Genomic DNA, 26,358 nt, shown 5'->3' with positions numbered 1-26,358 from the left:
TGTGTCCTGAGGTTTGTCACCCCTCCCCTTTTTTTCTTTACAGACACGTCCATTGACAGTGATCGTCGCGTTTCTCATCTGGGTGCTTGCCATCATCTGTGCTATCCCATCGGCAGTGATTTCGGAAGTGGTAGTTGTGCGGCTGCCCAACAAAACAATCGAATACTGCTCACCATTTGGTCCCCGCACGAGAGAGTCGAGCTATTCCAAGTAAGTTTTGTTGTCAACAGTCTCGCAAATTCGGGAAGCCTAATGATGCTTAATGGCTTTCCAATCTAGATTAGCTAGACCCACCCGTAGCTCTGGCATCACTGCTAATCATAAAGTCGCATTGGTTTCAACCGAACCCAGCGTTATGCGTTGCGGGAACCACACAAGAATGACTTCACTAATACCCGTCTGCTCACACAGGTACAAAACGGTGCTCAACTCAATCGTTTACTACTTCCTGCCACTGTCCATCATCGGGATACTGTACGTGCTGATGGCGCACCGGCTGCACACGAGCGCACGGGAAATGCCGGGCGAGAATGCGGGCCCGCAGAGCCGGTCGCAGGCCCGCGCTCGCCGCCACGTCGCCCGCATGGTCATCACGTTCGTCATTGTCTTCATCGTGTGCTTTCTGCCGCATCATGTGGTCGAGCTGTGGTTCCATCTGAATCCGCACGCCGAGGACGATTACGACGACTTCTGGCACATTTTCCGCATCACCGGCTTCTGTCTCAGGTAAGGCTGTTCGGGGTCCGTGTGGGTGGGAGGAGGGTTGGGGAGCTTTAACTAGTCGGAGGATTTTATCGCCCGAATTGGCACTCGTTCGCTCGGTTGCGGTTCGGTGAGTGTTTGACGGTTTGCTGCTCCTGACGTTCCGGCCCGAGTGCTGGGACAGTCATTCGTCTTTCCAATGACACCTACGATGCCGAGGCGGTTCCTTTTTTATTTCGGTTTTGCTACTGACGATCAATTAATCGGTGACCTACAGGCTCCAGGCATCCTGCCTCGGTAGTGTCGCCTGAACTTACAACGTCATGCAGCAATGGATGTTGAGATGGATGTCGTACGAATGTCATTTACCGGATCAATATTTAGCAGAATTTTGTCGTCGCGTGGGGTTTATTGTGTATCGTATGTTTTTCAATATATATGTTTCTTTAATTTAGTGTTAGCTCGTAGCACACTGTTCAACCAAGCCTCGTTGCAAAACGCTAAAGCTAATATCCTATGTACGTACGTCTAGCAAGGAAATAATTAAATATAGTCGTTACCACTAAATTTTGATTTTAACTCACCTATTTTTTGTCTCTAAGGCATACATTTTTTAATAAGTCAATCGCTTTATTAACAAAATTTAGCGTAATTGTCTGGAACTTCTTCCTCTTCTTTGGCACAACAACCGTTGTCGGACAGGGGCCTACCTGCTTGTACCCATTAGTCACAAGTGGGCTTGGCTTTCAGTGACTTTTAGATACCATAGCAGGATAGTCAGTCGTACGTATCGGGGCATAGCCTATTCGGGACTTGAACCCATAACGGGCATGGTGTTAAGTCGCATGAGTTGACAACGGCATCACCAGACCGGCCCATGTCTGGAACTATTTGTTCCAAAAAGATTTAATTCAAGTTAAGTAGTTAATAACTAGAGCCGGTCTGGTGGTACAGTCGTCAACTCGTCATGTGCCATGGGTTCAAGCCCCCACGTAAGACTGACGTAGGACTGACTATCCTGTTTTGTGTAATGAGTAAGTCACTGAAAACCAAGCCCGCTAGTAGTACAGGCAGGCCTTGACCTACCTAGGAAGTTTTAATGGATTGAATTAAGTGACATTGGTTTTCAGGTATCAACAATGGCTTTGCAATTGATTAAATTTCAATATTTTTCACCTAAATATCACCTCAAATATCTCGTAAATGTATCATGATTCAATGATTCAGGAGACAAACTTCTTTTTTTGGCTCAACAACCGTTGTCGGTCAAGGCCTGCCTCTGTACCACTTACTTGTGGGCTTGGCTTTCAGTGACTTATTGATCCCCCCATAGCAGGATAGTCAGTCGTCAGACGTATGGCGGCACGGTCCATTTGGGGCTTCAACCCATGACGGGTATGTTATTAAGTCGTACGAGTTGATGACTGTACTACGAACCCGGCCAAGAGACAAACATTGTTGACAGTTGACAGTACCAATAAAATTTAACGGAAAATTTTGGGGTTTTCGGCTATACTTCATTAAATATTAATCAAAATATGGCTTATCGTATACCAAAAGAAAGGATATCCAATTCTCCCAGGGCTACTGATGAGTTAACGTTTAAATCTCGTTTTTATAACAAACTTGTACAACTTCGTATTACTAAAGCTTTATTTTTGTCTAAGAAAAGTAAAAAATAGAGACCCCTTATTCAGACTATATAATATATTGAATTCATAAATTAAATGCATTTTCTTATGATTCCCCGATTTGTTCACGGTGAATAAATAAACGGGGAATCGCAAGGAAATGCATTTAATTCATAATACCAATATGTTTTACAGTCCTAATATCGACGTTAAGGTATATAACGGTCGCTTTAGATCTTGCATAAAAATGAACGTGAAAATAAGGTTTTTTTTTCTATATATAATTGAATATTGATCAGAATATGGATTAAATCATATTTGCACCCATGGTATGTTCTATTATTTTCGATTTTTTGAATTAATTACTACCACAATGGAAAGCTTTACATAGGATGAATATAAATCGGAAATTGTTTCGAGAAATCCCTACGTCAAGTAGTTAACTAGGTATTGCGTCTATATCGCGATGAGTCTTTTGAAGCTGAAACCGTTACATTCGTGGAAACGATACCATGACATTTATGGGGGGTTTGATTACAGAACTAGTGTAGTATTGTGCATGCATGTCTTGTGGTTTACATCAAAGTCGTAGATATTGCTTATCTGGAATACTTCGGTACTTAGGTATTGATTACAAGCCAATACCCTTAAGATGTGAATGGGTAGGGCGGATTCGTTAAAATGGTAAACGTTAATCGCAACACGTTTTGGACCATTCCTACTGAATAAAAAATACTCTTTTTTTATTTTTAAATAAAATGTATACACATTAAATAACAAATATTTTGCTGACCTTTTGCACAATTTTAATACTTTTTGTTGAAATTCGATAAGCTTTTAACCAATCAACACTAATGCTTTTTAATTGATTCTTACGAATGCCTTCAGTAATTGTTACGCATTTTTACTAACAAACTCATAATGACAGATAGTAATCCTACTTCAGGAATTGGACGAAAGCGGGTGCAATACCAACAAACTGCCAACTCGAGCAGTTTGCTTTTAGATGAGCATTATTGCGACCGTAAACGATGATGATTCGTTAGCATCAACTCGTATCATTATTGATTCTGTGCAAACATTAAAAACCAGCCTCGGTCGTCCGTATGATTGAGAGGACGACCTCCGATGCAATGGCAATTCGTCATGCTCGTTGCAAACGAAAGATACAATTCAGGGGCTTCATACAGATTTTGATTTCGTCCGTCAACGGTCCGCGATTTATTGCGTAAGTTCGTTTTGCTGATTGTCACGCGATGATTCAGCTGATTGTGATTTTGGTTTGTTTTTATTTATTCTGAATGTCGTAAAGCTTGAACATAGCCACATAGTCATCGTTTGTACTGGTTGTGGGAGTGCAGACTTTTTCGCTTTAAGTTATAAATAGCTAATACAATAATTTGTCACGAAGCACACATTGAATACGTTGTTTGCAGAGCTATATTAAAACTCCTACGGACATGAATAATTCCGTTAACGTAAACAATGATTTAGGCTGTTTATACCGTTTATTCAACATACTATAACTTGCAGCAATAGGAATACTGTACAAACTGTCAACAGTACAATTAATTTGAATTTAGGAGCACTTTTGCCAAAACGGATCCATATATTCATATGACAATCAAGCCTATTTTTCTGTTTAAGCTCATATCTACGCAATTACCAACTAAACGCTGGCGTACGACTACCATTAGACTCTTGCTTAATGTGTACAGAATAAATAGAAAAATTTATCTAATAATAAATTAGATTAAATTATGTTCCTACAGTGGCGTGGTCCCATGGTACTAGTCGAGATCTCACTAGAATTAGAAGGAAAATGATAACAGGTGTAATAACATACCCTCTATGGGCGCCTCAAAACAGCATTCAGTGTCTTAATTTCTCAATGCAGCAAGGTCCAAATACCGATAGGCCAAGATAAGAACGTTGCATATAAACACATACACTTTGTCACATCAGCCGATAGGAGTTTCGTTTCAAGGGTACCCAAATGTTCGAACGAGTCTCGAGCAATTCTATGTAAATGCGATATTTATCCTTCGTGTCTAGCTTTAAGAACGTTTTGGGCGCTGCTTTGCTGATCAAAAGGCTTTCGGTGGCTTACCTGCAAGCTTACTTTGTCCTATGTTCGTACGATAAGCCCGATTTCTGAGATTTTGGCCCTAATCGTGTGGGCGTGTGTTTTCTACATTTTGCCCAAATGCGGTACTGCCCAATGTACGATACGTGTACGTCACGATAAGCTCCTTCTATATTACCACAACCATCAACAAGAAAAAAAAACTTAAAAGGGATCTAGCCCTTCGTTCGTTCGATGAGCTTAGAAAGCGCACTCTTTACATCGTTTGATGGAGTTCTCAATTCACGGCAGTACATTTACAGGATGACTTCCCTAAACCTACACACGTAACACCGGCGCTCGTCACTGACGGTGACTGATCCATGCGATTTGGGTAAAGTTAGGGCAGGTCCATAAATCTTCCCATTCCTACGCAACACCCATTTTATGTACAACTACACCCGATGGGTGATGGATTTGAGAGCTTGCGGATGATCTATCAAATGGAAGTTTCCACCAAAAACAGACACACTGTTCATGAATGGAAAATAGTGCAGTACTCAAATGCATCCCAGACATGACAGCATTTGTCTTGTGCCACGGGTTGTGTTGCAAAGTTTCCAGCTTTGCGTTGAATAATGTTCCTACTATCCGGTTCAGCGAAAGTGTGTCTATAGTAGGTCGATGTAATCCCAACTTGGCACATCTTTCAACCATAACTTTGCTACCGTTTTCATTAACTAAAACGCTACTCGTTGTGACTTTTCATTACAACGATTCTACGCGATATCCTCAAATCATCCGTTCGGAGCAATTCAATTTGAAGATGGTGGCGCAAAGCATATTTTCCATCCCCTAGCATAACTTTTTCCGTACTCTGTGCAGTTCTTTTTTAAACGAATCGTGAATGTTATACTCGTGAGTAGGAATGTTTTCAAACATTTGCATTTAGCAACCACTCGGTTTTGTGCTTTGGACAGAGTAGCAGAAATGTTTTACTCTTCCGGGAACGCACAGCCAGCGTGAGAGCTTGGAATTTCATTACCGTTCGCGGAAGAGCGAAACTATTTTCGTTTTTCTTACTTCCCCACATACCAACCGACACCGGAAGTGTACTAGAAAGATCAAACCAAGCACGCACAGGGATTGTAATTTACTCCTATCGTTCGTTCCCGAATTAGCCAATGATTAAAGTGCTTAGCTACGGGTTTGGAAGGAAACTATAGGGCAGACTGTTACCGAGAATGTTTAATCGCGTTTGTTCTTAAAGATGATGGGCTGGGTTTCAAGAATGGCATAGAATGTACTGTTGGGGAAATTAGCGGTCACGTTATCTGACGTTTGTTTCCCAGTGCTGTCAGCAACGTAATGATGTTGAAATTCTATGCATTTTATATTAACAATGTCACTAGGTACGTTTTCGTAGCCCATCTCAAAATTTGTTCGCATAAAGTACGGGTTCTGGCTGTAAGAAATGTACAATATACCATCATTATGACACTTTTGCCTTGAAAATAATCGAAAAAAAATACTGTAACACAATTAAATACGATTTTTCTCTCGACCTGTCAAAATATTGCGATGGATAACTTGGACTACTGGAAAAAAAATTCGCCAAAGAAATCCTTACACATCAAAAGCATAAAATAGCGTGACAAACCCTGTTATATATGCCATTGCATAACTTTAGGCGCAGCGCATGCATGTGTGGACTATTGTGTGAGAGCCGTTTTTTAATTAAATTCGAATTAAAATTTTAGTGAACTTTTAGACAAAGTGTTCAATGAAACCAAATTCGAGAAAAAATGCTTGTCTTTTCAAGACTTAGGATTAACTACACATAATTATTACATGTTTCTGAATTGTAAACACCATCTATTAACATACCTGTCTATATATACTCATGGCAAACCTCTTTCAGCTTGCTCTGAGCTGTACCTTCATGGGTGGATGTACAATAAATTTAAACAAATGTAACAGATTTTTTCATCTTTCCGTATCTCTTTGTCAGCTTCCTAAACTCCTGCATCAACCCGGTCGCCCTGTACTGCGTGTCGGGCGTGTTTCGGCAACACTTCCACCGGTATCTGTGCTGCCGCCCGATGACGGTACAGCGCCGGATCGGTCTGTCGTCGGCCGGCAATGCGTGCGAGACGAGCTTCGTATCAACGATCCGGCGCTCGCAGCACCACAGCATCCGGAAGTCACTGTCCGTCCAGAGCGTGCACGGGAAGAGGTGAAAGTTTGTGCGTCTGGTCGTGACTGGACGCGACCGGTCGGACATCAAAACGCAGCAGTTTAACCAGCTGCCCCTGCCGGAGGAACCCACGGTACGGAACAACCAGAAGCATCCCGAGGTGTTGGCCATGTAAGCCGTGCCACAGAAACAGACAACGATGCGCTGGGAGCGGGGGGCAACAAGGAGGGAACGCAATGAGCCTAGGAGCATGGTTCACATTTGCTCTCCCGAGGGTGGTATTTCTTTCAATCTTCCACGTTTACTTCCATTGATCGCGTTTAAAAAAGGGGCAGTATTTCTAGTTTGCCGCAGCACCATTGCAACTCATCCTCCTGAAACATTGGCCTCATTTATATGACGAAAAGTTTTCAATAAACTTCCACTCCCAGGAGTGTAATGTTTACAGCGGTAAGCTCATTACGCTCGCGACGATAGCATCATCAAAGAACTTTCTTAGCTTCTCGGCACACAGCAAAAAAAACCTCGCGTAGCACGTCACTTTTGCGTCAAGTATCACGCGCCTTTCCCTCATTGTACCCCGTTGGTACGTGCGTCAAATAACGGAAAACTTTTTCCACACATCCCATCCCATACCTGGCGGGGACGGACCGAAGCCGTTATAAGGCTACCGTACCACCCGCCTGTTGTGTGTTTTTGTTTGACGCGAACGATATTGGAATGCACGGCCGCGAAGGGTGAGCAAAACCCATTCAGTGTGCAGGTCCATTTATTGGGAAACTTAAACCGTGATCAGCTAGGTGATAATGAAAAAAGACATGCCAGGACACGCAGGCAAACGAGCAAGGAAAAATCAAACTCAAAGAAATTGAACGAAGAAACGAGAAGGTGGGATGTAAATTGTAGCACGAAAGGAATGGTTCAGATAGAAGTAGCGAGATGAATTTATTACACTTGGAGCAAGGTAAATCATGGAGTAGAAAATTGGAAAAGAACTCTTCACAAGATGAGCCGTCGTCCGGACACTAATTATTCTTAGAAATGGTGAAACGAATGTTTTCTAGTTGTAACAGATGCATTACAGAATAACGATTTATATACGTCTTCGAATAAAACCAATCAAATGTGAAAATGGACAAACAAATGGTGTTTCTTTCTATTTTGCTTTACTTGCATCCATTTTACAGCCCTTCCCGCTACACAGATATGATGCACGCGTGTGGCTCGTTTGGTAGAAGCTTTATTGGTACATTGAGCTGGTAGGACAATGAAAACTACATCTAAACTCCGAGCGCTGCTGACGATGGTGCAGCTGACTAGAATTTCCTCTTTGAAGAATGGATGCGCAACGGATGGCCGGAGCAGCTGCCCGTCTGAAAATGGAACCCATCCAGATGGTTTCAATCACTTTTCCGGTGCACCGTACTCTCGCAGTAAGGCAAGCGCAGTGGGCCAGTAACGATATCTTACCTTCCAAGCGCGACTAGAATGCCGGGAACGCACAACAAAGAGCGCCCGTGGGGGGAGGTTTTAGCAGGACGCACATCCCTCGTCCGGATCATCCCGGGCCCGACCGACCAACCGTCGCCGCAGGTTCACCATCAGCGGGCTGTCCGGCGGGATGCCTTCACGTTGGAGAAAATGCATCGTTTCCCGGGCACAAACTGCCCATCCGATCGCTTCCGCTTGGCGACCACCGATCACCTGCACCGGCGGCTGCCTCACAGCGCCGTGCTGCACTCCGACCCCGGCCTCCTCCTCCTCCTCCTCATCGTCCGTGTCTTCTGCGTACGGGTCATTTTGTAAAAAATCCAGCTCATCCTGTAGCTCCCGTATGCGGCCGAGTGCTTGCAGCATCAAGTCCGTTGCTACCGCACCACGTCCGGTCGGAGGGGAATCGGAAGCACTGGAGGGCATGGTAACGGTGGGCGACTGTTGACTGGTCGCTGATGATCGTGCTGCCGTGGAAACGGGCTTCCTGCTAGTGATAGACCGGTCCGCTAGTTGGTAGGGACCGGATGCAACAGGTTCGTGTTTTCGCTTTCTTCCACCGGACGGCTGACAGGTGCTGCTGCCGCCGGTGTATCTGTCACCGGTCTTTGGCACGCTTTTTGGCATGGTGCAGCAGACGTACACAGCAAGAGATGTCTTCACACACTCCCTAGCACGTGCGGTCGTTCGAGCATTAAGGGATGCTTATCGTTTCACACGGTTCGGCTCGTCGGTGCTGTCAATCAAACATCCTGTCATAAGCACTTTTTGTCATGTAATTTTCAAGGAATTCAAAACATTCCATCAACACTGATAAGCGAACGTCTGTGGTCACTGCGGGAAGGATGTGCTATCACGCGCGTCTAAAGGATGTGTCACTAAACCACCGGAAAGAGGGCGAAAGGGTGGAGTTCGAACCAGTGTCGAACAAACGGATCGAAGCCGTCCGGTGCACGATGCACTTCGCACGACGCCACTTCCCGAAATGAGACCGCGGGTTCTGCTTCCGAAGCGGGCAGGTTTTTTGTTGTTCCGCCCAAACACACATACACACACACGACTAACGCACAAATACACACGCGCAAGGAGCACCTTTTATTTCACATCTTGGCAACCGTGGCTCACCGCCTGCCGCCTGTCGTGGTGGCGGATCCGTAACGGTTTTGGGCTTTGTTTCTTTCCCAGTTTCCCCTCGCACGAAACACACTTGCATGCGTAGTACAGCGGGACCATATGCATGCTGCGGCTGCCGGCTGCCACCGAAACCCCTCGTTGCGGGAGAGCGAGAAGGCACGAAAACAACTGCCGCTGCAGTTTCTGTTAGCCACCGTCAGCGGGCGAATGAGGCGAAATGAATGGGGAGAGATAAGGGATGCGAGCGCCCCGTTTGACGAAGGATATGCACTATGGGTGAAACATGGCGATTTCTTTGTTTTTTGTTGCAAACACATTATTGAAGAATGTATTGCATTTGTTTTATCAGAATTTTTATTAATATGTATATACTCTGGAGCAAATTGCACACAAAATAAGAAGAATGTAAAGTTATTTGAAACGATTGTTTGAGCATTTTGACTAGCAGGATACTAATAATGATATTAAGAAAAATACTTGATGTGAATTTACTTCAAATTTAACTTTTTTTTCTGTTTTTAACTGTCCTAAATACTTAAATGGAAAATAGAAAAAAATAAACCAATTAATAAACTTTATGGATTTATTATGGTTTAATTAACAGGTTTAATTCCTAATATAATTATTATCACTATGTACGTGCTTGTTTTATCGAAGGAAATTTATCAACCATGTTTAATATAGATCATAAAATATATCTTAACATTTACAATGACACACAACATCAAATTATTAACGATATCAATAATTCTTTGTTACTGCGTTGATTATTTTGTTAATCCTGTTGTAATGTACTATTGATCACTATTTTTCATAACCATAAAGGTGATATTGATGATAATGATCGTCTCATCCCTTCTTTTTCATAAGTTGGGAAGGACGAAATGATCTTTAGTTGTTTTGTATTTATTACATTGGATCAAAACATTACGAATGGGTGATATGATACAAATGCATTTGACCAAATAATCCGATAATCAATGAAAAGGATTACAATATAAGATTAATCGACATTGTTGATGGCTGGATATCTTAGAATAAGTAATTTTCCTTGATCTAATAGAGTTGGATCTGTTTTTGGTTCAGTTTTTGTAAGTAGCAGTCATTTGATTATGGGTTTTAATGCTTTGTTTTAATTACTCTACTCATTTTTGGCCATGGAAAATTAAATGAATAAATTTTATAACTCTGATTGTTTACATTGTTTACTTATTTAAAGTAACACTTTGAACCATTTTTCGACCCACTGTGCAACTGCTAACGTTTTATTGGTGTTGTTGTTGTTGTTGCAGTTGTTGTTGTGGGCTGCTCCGCTTAATAGCTCCGGCCTCGTGGTGTGTTTGCGCAGGCTGCGCTCAGTACGATGGTCACAAATCGGGCAGCTGGCCCGATTTTCTTCCTTCCCTTCGCTCACGCTCGATCGATCGGTAGCGCGGCCGTTGTGCGAAGAAGAAATCAGGAAGGGGCACGATAACAACGCACGTTGAAACGCACCGGCCACAATCGAGAGGGGGATCAAAACGTGCAACTGCTGGCAAACGAACTGACGGCAAGCACCGGTAGGGCAAGGATAGCAATCGAAAGGAGGAAGCAAAAAGGACACGCCGCTGTATCCGTTTTGGTGTGCAAGAGAGGGTGCGTTGATGATTTGGTTTCGGGTTTCGTTACCTTCCCTTCCTTCCCCGTTCTTTCATTCGCCACATCCATCGTGGCCCGGCGTGCGTCGATTGTCGTACGATGTACGCGTGCCATGCGCAAGTGCCGTACGCAAGCACACGCGTTCCAGCTTGCGTTTTTTGTTGTTGTTGCTTGAGCTACTTTTTTCTGTTGTGGAAGGTGAAGGATGTAAGACTGTATGCGTGTGTATACGATTCATAGGGCAGAAATACTGCTTTAGCAACCAACCTTGGTCGTATCAGGTCCCCTGGTAAACGTTATTTTGAATTCGTAATTAGTAATCTAGTAAAAGTAGGTTGACCTTTTTTATTTTCGTTGTTATTACCGCTTGATCAGTTTTAAATAGAGCCATAAATAAAAAAATAAAACGATACTTGAATCAGCCGCTTCGTAATCATAAAATGTCAAATTCCTAGCGAGCTTTACAAGGAGCGCTCACAACAGGATAAAAAACGTACGAGATGATATTACCCATTTGCTTACCCTCAACAACAAGTCAACAGATACCGAATCTCAAGTATTTCACTGTTCGTGGCATCATCTTCTAGCGGCCGGGAGAACAGGACCTTCTTATGTACGAAATTTTCATCCGGCGTGTAATTCCTAGAACGAAGCACCGTCGCGCACCAGCATCTACGTTCGCGAGTCGAAAAACAATTCACTCGAGAGCGATATCACTTATCACAAATGTCATTACACAAATATCAGTCAACAAATGAGTTCGAGGAAAAGCATGCCTTACCAAAACACAGCATTTAGTGCTGGTATGCGGGAACCAACCTCAGTGAAGCCTCACGTAAAGTCAATTACGCTGAGAACCAGAACAGCAGTGTGTAAACTGTCATCCGAACATGGATTCCGGGCGGTGCGAATTTTGCAGGTGAGTAAATGGGACCGTGCAAGAGAAGGCAGAACACATCTTGATCCACACGCACTACGGGCACCCTGTGTTCGTGCTGTTTCGACGGAGTGGCAAAGAACTTCAAGAACAGTAATCCGCTTGAATCGTTACCTAATATGGGAGTGTCCGTGTGTCGACCCAAGAAGTAAGCGAAGTAAAAAAAGATTCACTTCTTACGAATTATATTTTCTGAAATGCTTCGCTTCTACCGGTGTGAGTGCTCTCTAGGTCTAGGGGGAAACAACTTTTGCAGTGCTTTCGGAGTCGGAGACAAGTAGCAAACGCTCGCAAATCTATTTACAGCATTCAGCACATATTTCACCTGGGAATGGAAAATGCTGATATTGTGTTGACAGATGGGGCAACCGTTGAGGCTGCACAACTGTGGCATTTAGAATGACAGTACAAATTAATTAAAACTCTACATTTTGCATTGCTGATAAGCCCAGGGAGGATACATTACTTTTTGATCCGTAGGTTACAGATCGCCAAAGGCATTCGCTTTGCGAGTGAATATGTAATATTGTAATTTGATTGGACTATTGAAATGTCAAACGAGTATATCGGCGAACGAGATTCGTGGAATTTGAAGACTGGCTGCTACCAACCAGACCATGTAAAACATGAAATAATTGAGTAAGATAAAAATATGCAGCAATCAAAAACCTTTTAACGTAATAAAAATATAAAGTTGTGTTTCTATTCTGCTCTGTGTTCACAAATGTTCTGTTGTATCCTTATGCATTCTTACTAACTGCATGGCTGCGCTTTTATTACTTGTTGTGTATCCGTTTTGTGTGTATGGTAGAATATTTATTAGTTTATTTGAATTCCTAGATTTTGATTCAAATTGCATTTTCATTTATTGATCCTTACTAGCAATGATACACAAAGAACAGAACATATTTGCTAGATATATCCCGTAACGTTCAACCGAAATAAGCAAAGTGAATACAACATGTTCAAATTATAATGGCGTTTTGGAGAAGGACGAGAGACAGAGATGTTTGTAGGCGTGATGAGAAGGACAAAAGGGCACACGGGAAACCAACATGATCTGATGCGTTAGTTAATTGAATAAGACAAAAATACAAGGGATTGCGTAAGTATTGCTTGGAGGGGACGGTAACGAACATACCTGGCAGGAGCATTAAAAAGAACAGCAGCGAAGAATTCCGGTATATTGATAGTACTAAGAAATCAAGCCAGCAGTGAAGGAATCCTGTGAGATGTGATATAATTTTACGTGGGATTCTATTATCAAAAGCCCCAAGTGGGGAGAGAATGAAGACTTAGAAGAATGTGGAAAAATGTAGCACATAGCAACGCTGCAGAAATTTTGCCTTCTCTTGAATTGTTTAATACCACGGGCAACAAGCCTTAAAGCAGCAAGAATCATTGTATTTCACTGAGGAGGAGAGTATGGAAACCTTTACTGGTGGAAAAATCCAAATGATTCACAAAGAAAAGACTATTATCTTAAAGCATTCCTGCGTCAAGAAAACCACTCCGAACGATTCAACTGAACATGGCTGAATATCATCTTTTCCAAACGAATCTAGGTAAAGCTCGGTAAGTTAAGTTTCTAGTACACGATATGGCTACATTTTAAAGCTAGAGCCACTTGATAGGGTATTCTGTTATTCTTGCATCTGTCACTTATGCCGTAGAATAAAAAAGCTCGCTCTATGGACGGCACCCATGAAGGATCTCAAACAGGATGATTTTTACAGCCAAACGTCCGATCGCTATTATCCCAACACATGCACAGACACACACACACACACACACACACACACACACACACACACACACACACACACACACACACACACCAAGAAGCAGCTGCCAACAGAATGATTCTACCATGCAGAAAGAAGGCTCCCGGATAAGATCGACCGGTGCACAAGCATCAAAGCAGGACCTAAAAAAAATAAAATAAAGCGATCCTGAAACGCAGCTGCAGCATGTTGTAGCGAACTGTCAAATGAGTGCAGTAAAGCTTAAACATAAATTCAACCGATCTACAATCCACATCCAATAGTTGTGATCATCCACGCCGTTGGTAGCAGTTGTTTTGCTGCACAGCAAAACGGTAAAGTGCGGTTTCCATTGGCATAAACACGATACCATAAAGTTGACAGGCATTTTCGCGTGTGGTTTACTCGATGGAACGAGTTGTAGCTGTGTTACACCGAACACATCAACCCACAGTGTATGTTTGTGCTTGGTTTCATTTTCATCGCTCTACCCGCACTTCGCGTGAGCAGATACCGTACTTTTGGCAGACAGGGGAAGAGAACGGATTTTGCTGCTTTCGTTTTAATTAATGGTATCGGTAGGCGTTTGCGTACTCGCTGGAAACAGTAGTCTAGATTGAAAGTACTAGCAGATGTCATATTTTGAGTGTTTTTTTATGTGCATGAGCAAGCAACAGGCAGCATATTGTTCTGTTTGCTTTCTGGCAAACAATAAACCCAAAAACAGCACACCCATCGATACACCAACCAGTGCGAAAGAGAGTCAGCAATTTATGCCTACACAGTACTCACGGTAGCGGAATTTGGGGCAAGTGTGCCACCTTAAGCATTTCAAGGTATAACTCACTAAAACGTGTTTTTCAAAAGCTGATTTAAATCTCATAACCATTTTACATCTATTTCCTCACTTATAAATGAGTTTCGCTAGAAAAATGTGCAAACAAAACAGTTTTTGAAGCGTTTTAAAAAGGGTCCAAAAGGACGTTGTTTTTTGGGCTATGGGGCAAGAGTGCCAGTCGTATGGGGCAAGACGGCCACCTGGTTAAAATAACCGTATTTTTTAGATAATTGGAAATTATTACGTTTGTACCATTAGTGTATGTATTCCTACATGTCACCAATGAACCCCTTTTCATTACAAACTGTATCGCAATATGGGTTGTTGCTGGTCTTTTTTTCCGGAGTAGAATCCGCTCGTAAAAGCGCACCATACCGCTAAACGCTACAACAATGTTTACATTTTTGACAGCTCGCGCCTATGAAAGATGGTGGCACACTTGCCCCAAATAGAGATGGCTCTTTTGCCCCAAAAGTTGTAACTTTTTTGAAATTGAATTTTTCAGTGACAAAAAGAAAGTTTTTTTTTCAATTAACTCCACAAAAAATTTCACGTTTTCTCAGCTATACGATGTTGTAAATATTTTCTCGATTGATTGTTCGCATGATTTTTGAGAGCTTATTTGATTGGATTAAAAAATTATAATATTCTGCTCAATTTTGAAACTCAATATGAATCAGTTCAAAACAATGGGAAATATCGATTGGTCTATATGAAATTCGGCTCAGTATACCTAGTCATTCGAAAGCAACCAACTGTATACACAATTGATCATTAAACTAAAGTTTTTAAGGAAAAATGCTTGGTGGCACTTTTGCCCCGTATGGCACACTTGCCCCAAATTCCGCTATATCATTCAAATGTTTCGATTGACTCGTTTGGAAGGGTGGCACCATATTCGGCAGAAACTGTCCAATTAACAATGTTAGCACGGAGTGTTAGCAATAATTCACATTTAGCTGGATCCAACCCTCCGGTGCGTCGGTTTTAGGTATAGAGTCAATATATCCGCCAACCATTTACCACGTTTATTTGCAGTAGTGGCGATGGCTGCACCGTTTTGCTAAGAACACATCTTTTTTTAGCACGTGGGTTGTGTTTCTTCACCGCTTTTCAATCGAATGGAATGTTTTTTCAACAAATCGACAATTTGTTTTACAGCATAAAATCAACCTTTATCACCCTAAATGAACATGAAGGTCACTGTATTACCAGGCTAGAGGAAGCCCTGAAATGGTTTAATTAAAACAGGAGGAAATCGACAAATACTGTTGTTGTTGCTTCGTCGGAAAAAGCTTGCGCCTACGCGTGCCTACAAAAGTTTATAATCCCTATAAGCACACAATCAAAATAAACACAGCAATTACTACGCATCATTTGCGGTGAAATGCCAAAACAAATGTTTTTGATAATAATTTTATCCGAACGCCAAATGAACCCACAGCCAACAAAACCATTCATCGTTCACTACCGCACTGGCATGAAGCTTTTGCAGAATATCGCTTTTGGATGACGTTGTGACGGCCAACAACAGTAACCTCTGCCCTTCCTCTGGGAAGTTTTGATAAAAAATAAGCCCTTCTGGGTCTGATGCTCCACCCCGAACATGCTAGTGGCTGCGGCTGTTGTTGAAGTTTATTTGACGACAGTCCTGAACACTCGCTGTAAGGGGCAAATGCTGTGCGGATAAATATTTTCCACTTGGCAAGGCTTGACAATAATGAGGCAAACAATAGCCATCGTGTGCAAGTGACAATGAGAGAGAGGTATTCGTTTTTTTCCTATTTATTGTTGTCACAACGTGAAGCTATATTTCTTGGTGGCTTATGAAAATAAATAAATTTTTTGTACGAAAACAAGACCAGCAGTGATTTAAAACGATTGTATTGCTGTTGTAACGCGGATGTAAGGCTGCTTCAGTCGAGCATAACGTGCGTGGCTTAACAGCTTCGAACAGAACTGTGTATAACAGCTTCGTGCTTGCATCAAGCGCCTAAAGGTAGGCAATTGGCTGCATGCAGTTATATTGTTTGCCGATCTCCATCTCGCGGCCCTAATGGTTTGTGGTGTTGAAAAAATAGTTACAAAAAAATAATCTTTTTTAGTTATCAGGAATAATGCAGGCTTATAGTATATTTGATTTGCATCTGTGAAAATTATGATTGGCTGATATTACAAACGTATTTCAAAAGACCTATTACAAAAAAATAAAAAATAAATGTTATGTAGTCAACAATAAGTTGCCCGATTAAACATTGGAGAAAAACCTTTTACGATAATAGCAACATAAAAAAAAAACGTCGTTGAATAGCAAGACCGGTAAGCTTTATGCAGGTATTGGTTTGAATAAATTAATCATAAGCGATGATATTGTCTACTAGTAACCTTACAGAAGTTATTTGATTACACAAATAGCATGAACATATCAGTAAAATAAAGGTTTAATGTACATATCTTTTTTTACATAAATGCTTCTCTAACATGCGGGGTTTTATACTCTCTGTTGAACAAATGTATAAAACAATATTCAGGTTTCACTTTGCTTTGTCCCCTATCTACAGCATCTGTAGTATCTGTACAGTCATTATCACGCTAATACGCGAATACGCGCGTGTGTGCGTGTGAAAGAGTTGTGTTGTTTGTTGATGCTATGCATTGAAGATTTTTGCAGAGCATTGTAACAGAATCTACTACTACGTTGTAGTGTACCATTGTAGCATATCTGCTTAACAGAACTTGTTATAAACCACACTATCAGCTATAGACAAATTGTAACACACTTCGGAAAGCCAAATCACACCATTGCAACACATTCATTATAACACACTCAGCAAATCAGATCATACCATAACAAAGCAACCGGAAGAATCCAGGCCCCACCGTTCATATAAAAACAATTATAACACACTTCTTGAAAACACCCGAAAGACACATAATAAGCAAATCAGGCGTTACTGCAGGCAAACTAGGTGAACCAAGAACGCATAGCAACTTATTGCTAAAAGCGCTGTGTAGGCAATGATCGACGAACGCACTCGTTCTTTGGCTAAAACAGTTGAAACTTTCCAGAACCTTTGTAAAAACACTAAAAGCGCAGCATAGGCACAAATTAACAAACGCCCCACACCATTCCAATTTATAAATTGTTACCAATAACAATAACATTTAATTAGGACAAAAACATATTCCGAAACCAAATGTACGAAACCCATAACATATCTTGAGTATAAATAAATCCAATTCCGACCGTGGCAAGTCAGATTCGTTCGGACTGCCAAGATAGGACGTTACGCTTCCTAATACTTCGCCTTCCAACTTATTTCAAGAGTTTAGGTATGTCCCCCAACCCAAGGTAAGGCTGCTAAACTCCAACGTTTCCAGTAAGGGAAACCTCCTAAAGGTTTCTATGATCGCCTGGACGATCAAGTGTTGAAAAGTCCGCTTCGAACAAAGTATTATTCCACCTCGGCTCATGTCGGTAAAAACTGACCTACCGCGACGTTGATCGATGTACTGTATGTACCGTATGTACGCTCATCACATTACATGGCGACCGTAACTATCTCTCCGAACTTATTACACCATCCCTATATATATTTAACGAGAATCACCATAAAGATGCTGAATAGTTGCCTGAATACTCTTGCAAAAGACGTGCTAGTTCTTGGGTGCTGTATGTCAAAGGATGAAAAGCCACAAACAAAAGTCAAACCACAGCACGAGCGAACAAAGAGACAAATACAGTAGCAAAGTCTCTACAAGTCCAAACTACTACTCTCGTTGCACGAACGAACAAATGACGATGTAGAAGATGTTTCTTTTTGTTATTGTTTGGATTGAAAAGAAAAATTCCCTCCAGCGAGTATGGTGTATGTAGCGTTGTAAATATAAAATGAACAGAACTGCTGCAGATGATACACTTTATACTGGCAGTCACATTTTTAGATAGCATATTCCAAGCTTACTACTTGCCTGTTTCAATTACACCGCAAGGTTTGGAAGTACCGTACGTAGTTAATGGTTGAATCAGTGCGCTATTGAACAAAGCACTAAAATTGTATAAAATTCCAACCAACAGCTTGACAGTGGAAAGGAATTGTTTTAATTCTAAACAACATTTGAAGAACAGCTAAGAACAGCAACTCTCTGCCAATTAAAAGATAGATGGCCAATTAGCAATTCGAGTTAACACAAAAAAGCAACATACATGCATCCGTTGCTGAGAAATACATGTACCGCTACAAAACCATAAGCAAACTGCCCGCGGCCAAGCAGACCAACCGTACAGCGCGCGCCCCGTACAGTCATATGCAGCTAATTTTATTCATGCATTCGAAGCGGTTTTGCTTCGTTGGCCCTGAACCACTGCTTCATGGCAGTTCCAGATGTGCCCGCTCAACTGATGCACGGCTGCCGAAAAGGTCCTCGAAACCGTGCGCCACACAAAACCATTTGACGCCAACATATGTACGCAGGACGAACAAAGAGGAACATGCCCCGAAGCGCACAACAGCCGTACAAACTTGTGGTGGGATGAATATAACCAACGAATGCTAGAATTGACAATAATCAACAACAAATTCGTTTCGTTGAATTTCTAATGTTAAGTTCTAACAACCATTGAAGCATTTTTTGAGGGATTGAATAGATCAAAGTTTTCCAATCAAGTTAGAAATCAAAGAGATTTTTTCAAGCTAATTGTTATCACCAATAAAATGTATGGAAAATCGATGCAAACGGAACCTTTATATTGTTTGCATCAACAAATAACAAAAATAACAAAAAAAATCATTATGTTTTATATTTTATGTTCAAAACAATCTCCCAACTAACTTCAGAAGCGCTTTGAGAAAGTGCGCCACAAAATGTTCCAAACAGAACCCTAGCGATGCAGTTCAACCGGAAGCCGAGTCCTTTAAATTCAGCCAATCTGTGTAGTCCCTTCCTTTCGTTGTGTATTTTTCGTACCGGGACGCAGCGGTCGTCATGGTAACGGAGGCGCATTTGCACGTTCGTTCGCTTCCATGCTAGCAACCTATCTCACTCGCGTGCTGCATGTCCGTCACTCTCTTGCCTTAGAACGACCGTTGTGCTGATACCTTCGATCAGCTGCGGCCGCTTCAGACCGGGGTCGGCATCATATGGCTTCCAGATTCGGTTTTTCCCCCTAGCTGCATATGGAAACACAGGGTGCATAGAGCGTGGAACGAAACTCTTAAAACCATACCGTTCCTGAGAGGGTGTGTAGCTCAGTCACTATGTGTGTACATTCTTTGAACCGTGGACTGGACGAAACAGGACGACCAGCGAGAGCTGCGTTCGGCAACGGCAAGCGCTGAAGCCACAGTACCATATTGTCAATCGTACGGTGCGGCTCGACTAGCTCGATATTAGGTCACAAGCACGTTAAAGTTTCGTAATATTCACGCAAACCCGTACCATCCGCGTCCATTCGGTTGTGGTAGATAGCTAACCGCCACCGTTGCGGTCGGACGACAAATTAAATATCCCGTTTCCGGTCCAGAGCAACAATCGGGCGTCTACCAGCGCATCATCGTCATCATCATCATGATTCCCTGTGCACTGGAAGCATCTGCCGACGAGCACCGGTACGATCGTCCGGCACCGGTAACAGCAGTGTTCATGTACGAGCGGCTTAAACGGATGTCCCAGCAGCGCGGATTGAATCTTTCGCCCGAGGATCTGCTAGCGAGCGCCTATCTTGGGCACAATTTGGTATACAAAGTGCAGCCGTCGCCTGCTGAGCGTGAGGTTCCGACGGAGCATTTGACGGCAGAACGTGCATCGTAAGGGTAACGCAGAACGCGGTGGTACGCTAGTTACAAAAAAGGCCACAGTAACAGTTTCTAGTCGGGAAATGGAGCAGTACAAAGAGTGTCTCATACCAAAGAGCTGATTCCCTTTTTACGGAATACCATCGTTTCCGACCATGCGAACAATCCACGAAATTTTGCGAGCGACCGTTTGCTCGGTGAAGATCTCCGTTTATACATTGCAGACATTTAGGCGCTTCTGAGGAAACTACACTCGATGGAGCAAGGGAGATGGAACAGATGTGACCAAAGAATGATATTACATTACAGATCGTCAATGTGTGTTCTTTAGAAGAGCAGTGTATTACTACCACTAGTGCTATGCAGTGTGCTCAAGTGAAGTATTACTAAGTGCAGGATATAAAGTAGCATATCGATTAGTAGATTAATAACTGAGATATCTTTCCTGCTGGAAACAAAGATTCAGTCAGATATACATAATATTCCTATATATCTATACAGATACAGATATAGAAACAAATATCCTTTTTAAGCAACCCTCCTACAGCTAGTCTATATCATCAAGTTTTTGCGGCAAAAGCCAATCAAGAACTCATACTCACTGTCTTGAAGATGTTATACAGCACAAAAGGAATGCTTTCAACCGAAATTTAACTTACCAAACAGTTTCAGACGTCTTTCGGTTGATTGCATCCGATGGTTTTCATTAGCCCAATGAGGGAAAAGTTTGCGCTGAAGCTAATAAAAACAGATACGAAAGGCAAAGGAAGTAAGAGCCAGGCATTCTCTAGACATGATTAGGATACCCATTACATGGTTGAATCTTATTGTTTGCTTACATTTTTAATGGTTTAAACAAATATATCAATATTTATTTCACGAAAAGGAAAGGAAGAAAAATGTATGCCAGAGAGGGTCAATCCTGCTACGACTCACGAAATTACCAAAGCGAATATATTCTATAAATATGAATGAACATCTGAAATAAAAACAAACATCGTTAACTTTGTTATCATTCGATACTACGAGGGTGTGATTGTATATGTGTGTTTGCGTGTTATACTTTTGTGCTATTTTTATCAATCTTTACTGACCATCCGTACCGGCGCCAGCACTTGGCCTTCATGCTTCCAGCTCATTTATCACCATTATCAGTCAATTAATCATGGCCATTGACAAAACTTTTAACCGGGTGTAATGACTTTTCCCATTGGCGAACCTACGCAGATTGTTCCTGCCACTAGCCTTTTACACTGGACAAAAAGTAGGTTCACCGTCCGCATTCTCCATTGCGCGGATGAGGCTGAACGTGGAATGTATTTACATTTACATTGCTCTGCGATTACAAAATTATCGATAAATCAAATTGACGTATCATTCCGTACTATTCCAGTGTAATCTGCCGCCAGGACGACCAACATCAAATCAACGCACACAATAATGAAGCTGTCATTGGTCATTAGCGAATTTAGTTTTCAGCATGCCGTTGGCGTGGTGGGTTTAGTTAGAGTTTAAAAAAGTTACGGAACTATCTTGCAGAAAAGATTTAAAATAGGGGCAGGGTATTTTTCCCTTTTCCGGAATAATTTACAGAGTTGGATTGATTTATTGAATACAAACAATAATATGAAAAATTAAGAAATTACAAAAGTATGTTAAATATGTTCTATTTGCTATTCATATTCTTCAATGAATGAAATGAATGTTTAGATGAATCTGTTTATATTTAAATTATAAATAAATTATTAAAATTAAATCTATATTTATTTAAATTATCGTTATATCTTCTGCTTCGACTGTATTTCGATTGTTTTCATTTAGAAATAAGCAGAATACATTAATATATTTCAATTAGCCCAGCATTGTTGCATTGGGCCACCCTTTGAATAATTCTATCCATGGTATGTGTTTGAATTATCGTCTCATTTGAAATAAGAGTGGCTCACAGTGAAGAGTAAAAACGGTGTATACGCAATATAATATGGTTTTCATTCATACGGTGCTGTCAAATACTAAACTGATTTGTTTATTTGAATGAAGATATGCCTAGCTCACGTTAACATACTAATGCTATTTTTCATTTCACATAAACATCCCTTTCATAGTGTCAGATAAAAGCTGACATTTCGACATATCAGTAGAATAATAGGGCCGGTTCCGTGATACAGTCGTCACTTAACAACATGCCCGTCGTGGGTTCAAGCTCCGTAAAGGACGTGCCCCACACACGTCGTTAGGACAGAATATTCTGCTATAAAACTTAAGAGAAAGTAGAACAATATGCATCATTGGCTATGTATTTTCCATACCCAATTGACACTTGCGTTTGGCTGTATGGATGTTTGACAGTGTACAAACTAAGATACATTTCAAACTCGTTATGTTATCCATTTTTCTGTTTGGACTGAATTATGGTACTTTTTTTTAATTTAAAACTCTATTTTGTCTTGCTCATCTCGTGGTAAAAGCGATGATTATTGTTAAATTGGTTTATTTTAAATATTTTATATAATTATAAGATAAGAAATTGCGAGATTTAGCGTCACGATTTTTCAACGCCAAATTCAAATTTGTCAAGAGATAGTGTAACTTTTTCATTTAGGTTACACCAATGTGAGGCTTTTGCCATTTGTTAACTTAATCCAGCTTAACCTAACGAAAAAAATAATTATGAACTATTATTTATATCAAAAAGTGCTCTTAGAAGAAGGAACTTAGATTGTTGGGATTTTCTTTGATCCGTTCGGTCATTTCATATGCGATTTCAGTCAGAGGTTTAGTACCAGTTGTATCATACAATTCTTCGAGCCTCATCCAGCGTGAGGCATGTTAAAGCGATGAATCAACGTTCGCCTACATTATTTTCTGGCTGAAATAATTTATGATGATAACCTGATGCTACAGTTTGATGTGTGGTTTTGTCTGAAGTGTTGACATAATTTCAGCCGCAAACTGACAAACTTCATGTACAGTTCTGGCTAATGTCGTGAAAGACCCCAATGTTATTTTTATTCCTAAACCAACCTTGGCCTAGCAAAGTCCCTGAAGCTATTAAATATGCGGTTTAATTTAGTTTAAATGTTCCCCTTCTAGATCACAATTGTACATCTCATGTAAATCATTTGCATGGTTATAGCATTCTACCAACAGCACGTACAAATCCTCAAACTTTTCAGTACTATCTTGCAGCTGCAAACATGAGCTTGCAATTTGAATTTGCAACCGACTTTGCAACATATTTTCATTTACATCTACATCTGCAACGCTATCTTAATTTAATTTACTCACCAAATTACATTATTAGAACAACAAGCTCCTTCCTATCGTGGATGAAAAGTGGATTTGGTAGCACACTACGACCGAAATGACTTGCTACTGCTACCAGGCACGAATCTGCTACTGTCTATGGTTTGCATGTTAGACAGCTTTTGGTGACAGCCTGCTTAGAATTGTTATCATTCCATTAAGCTGGAAAAAATGCTACCGCAACAGCAAAGCACATTTCCACACTTCCCTTTCAGTATCAAAACCTGCCCTTCTACTTTCCCCTTTTTGTACCACATCGCTTGCAGGACAAAGAGTGCATGCAGCTCTGTTGATGGAAGGCGAAAAGTGATCGCACGCTGTGGAAAAAGTTTTTCCCTCCTGCTAGCCTTTCACCAACCCGTGAAGCTTTTCACGTTCTTGCGCTTTGCTCCTTATCGTAATGATTATGTGAACGTTTGTTCACTTGTATTCGGCGGCGTGAGTTTGCAATGCAAAACATCGAGATGCAGCGGAAAGTAATGCAAGCGCAACTATTGTTAGAAACACTCTCGCCACTTTGGCACGATATTTTGCAATGCCGTAAACCAAATGGTTCGTTTCAAAAGTCGTCCTTGTTTCCGGTTGAACTAGCGGTAGACAAATATTCACATTTCAATTTCTCTACCGTAGAGCGGCCAGCTGCAGTGTGGCGAGAACATTCGCAATATTAAAAACTTTTTTCCACCCTGTCAGACAATGTCACTAAAGCCCGGCCCGAACTGGCAGCTCTGTGCTACCGGCGGTACAAAGTTGCACACGGGTGGCCGAAACTTTTGCTTCTGACAAATGTCATCAAAGCTGCCCGTGGAATCTTTCCCCGCCCACTGTAAAACGGAAATTATTAGTTGATCGAATGGAATGAATTTCAATGCCTTAGGTGATTTGTCGGAAGCGATATCGAACACTTTTGCCTGGGATTTGGGTGGCGGCATGAACTACTCATTTCAATTACATGTACCCAGCATTAAAGACGAACATTATTGTAAAACGCACTAACGCTGTCATTGGGAACCGTAAACATATATTATTCCAAGCAACTAGGTTAGCTAACGCATACGGAGGCTTATAACATTAGATTGCGTAAACTAATTATGAAGCAATATTGTGATGAAATTTAAAAATAGAGAATATATCAGTCGGGTTCTTCTACTCGTACGAATAAGGAGCTTTCAACAATAAGAACTGTATAATATACGTCTCAAATTATCATATTTTTATGAATGATAAAAAAAAATAAAGAAGTTTCAATTTAAATAAACCCGGTTTATTCAAAGGGTACTATGGGACCGCCCCCGTAGCAAGGCGTGACTATCCAGCTGCACGGTACTGAATATTACAATCATTAATTATAAAAATACAGGTCTCAAAAGAAAAGAAAATGACAGAGTAAAATTACTGTCATTTACATTCATAGTCTTATTTAAAGTTCAGTTATTAAGTTCAGTTCAGTTAGTTAAGTTATTTAAATCAGATTCATAAGATCCAATAAATTGATGTTGCCGTGTATCCGGTTGATTTGAATACGGTTGAAGATTATATATGGTACATTACCGAGTGGGGCCAGTAGTCCGTGGAGGAGGAAATAAACGTGATTGTTGTCAGCATTATTTTTTTATATCCTGATTGTAGTGATGTACAGCAATACTTCACTCAACCGGAACTGTGTCTCAAGCCTCTAGAAGGATAACAGACGTTCTGTATTACTTACCAATAAGTATATATTGAATATGTCTATCAATAAATCCACGTGTAATATGTCTCTCAAACAAGACAAACAGGAGGAGAGCAACTAGTGGCAACGTCAGAACTGAGGATTAGGTGCCCCAGCGTCTTTACCAGCTGATAGAAGTTGCCAGCGTTGTCAAACGTGAAATGCTACAAATTAACTGGCAGCGATGGTCCGACGGCGAAGCTCTTTAAGATGCGGCAGGCGAGACTTACCCGCGTAAGTCATCTAACGTATCATCTGATCGAGACCAGATCTTCTCGTAGAAATATTTACCGGAACAGGGAATGATTAATGTTATCCATCCAGACGTATGTATTGATGAATGAAACAATTAATTAATATATTAGGCACAGTTTTCAAACGCATTCACGCAAAAAATCTTGTCTCTTATCCTGTTCTGCAGACATGATACTAGTGCTTCTCTAGAAATGCGGAGAACTCCAGATCTCAATCAGGGATGAGTGTTTCGAATCTCGAGTCGAATCTTCAAAGATTCATGAATCTCTAAAGATTCACGAATCTTCAAAGATTCAAGAATCCCTAAAGACTCACGAATCTCTAAATATTCATGAATCATCAAGGATTCATGAATCTCTTGAGATTCATGAATCTATCTTCTTCTTTTTCTTTGACACAACAAACGCTGTCGGTCAAGGCCTACTCGTAGCCACAAGTGAAGTGAGCTTGGCTTTCAGTGACTTATTGTTACCATAGCACGATAGTCAGACCTACGACCGTCCTAGGGGCTTGAACTCATGACTCGTACTAGTAGATGACTGTACCACCAGACCGGCCTCATGAATCTATAAGATTCATAAATCCATTAAAATTCATATGTTTCCATTGATTCATAAATCTTTAGAGATGTATGATTTTCAAAATATTGTATTTGCCTAATTCCACCTAAAACTTGTCCGTTGTGGGTTCAAGCTTCGCACGAACCGTCTCCCTGTAGCAAAACAAGCTATCCGGCTGCGCGATACTTTACAAAGTAGTCTCACAAGCTTGTATAGGCTAGCATGACCACGTAGGTTGTTATGCCAAGAAGAAGAATAATATAAAGCTAAAGCTTTATAATTTTTGATACATTTATGAATCCCCTGAGATTCATGAATGCCAAGAGATTCATGAA

General features: G+C 41.1%; 2 protein-coding genes across 6 annotated transcripts in view; one reads left to right on the top strand and one right to left on the bottom strand.

Annotated features, from left to right (window-relative positions):
* LOC121589712 (neuropeptide CCHamide-2 receptor-like) overlaps positions 1–7,726 on the top strand; it is a 36,757-nt gene extending 29,031 nt beyond the window's left edge. For all 5 annotated transcript variants that reach the window (XM_041908813.1, XM_041908808.1, XM_041908809.1 and 2 more), the window contains exons 5-7: positions 44–210; positions 412–726; positions 6,410–7,726. In XM_041908813.1, the coding sequence (XP_041764747.1) occupies positions 44–210; positions 412–726; positions 6,410–6,638 (711 nt within the window). In that variant the 3' untranslated portion in view covers positions 6,639–7,726. The remainder of the gene's footprint in view (positions 1–43; positions 211–411; positions 727–6,409) is intronic.
* A 100-nt stretch (positions 7,727–7,826) lies between these two features.
* LOC121589713 lies at positions 7,827–9,143 on the bottom strand. The gene is made up of 2 exons (XM_041908815.1): positions 8,066–9,143; positions 7,827–7,968 (listed from the first exon to the last, which is right to left on the bottom strand). Exon 1 carries the CDS (start codon positions 8,711–8,713, stop codon positions 8,126–8,128), a length of 588 nt encoding a protein of 195 aa, XP_041764749.1. The 5' UTR covers positions 8,714–9,143; the 3' UTR covers positions 7,827–7,968; positions 8,066–8,125.
* Between the last annotated feature and the right edge of the window lie 17,215 nt (positions 9,144–26,358).

The sequence above is a fragment of the Anopheles merus genome, chromosome 2R, assembly GCF_017562075.2.
Source record: "Anopheles merus strain MAF chromosome 2R, AmerM5.1, whole genome shotgun sequence".
NCBI lineage: Eukaryota > Metazoa > Arthropoda > Insecta > Diptera > Culicidae > Anopheles > Anopheles merus.
Note: the sequence above shows the minus strand (reverse complement) of the source record. Positions and strands in the feature narration are given on the sequence as shown.

Excerpts from the sequence above, each read along its gene's own strand:
- LOC121589713 (XM_041908815.1), bottom strand. The coding sequence starts at position 8,713 with ATGCCAAAAAGCGTGCCAAAGACCGGTGACAGATACACCGGCGGCAGC.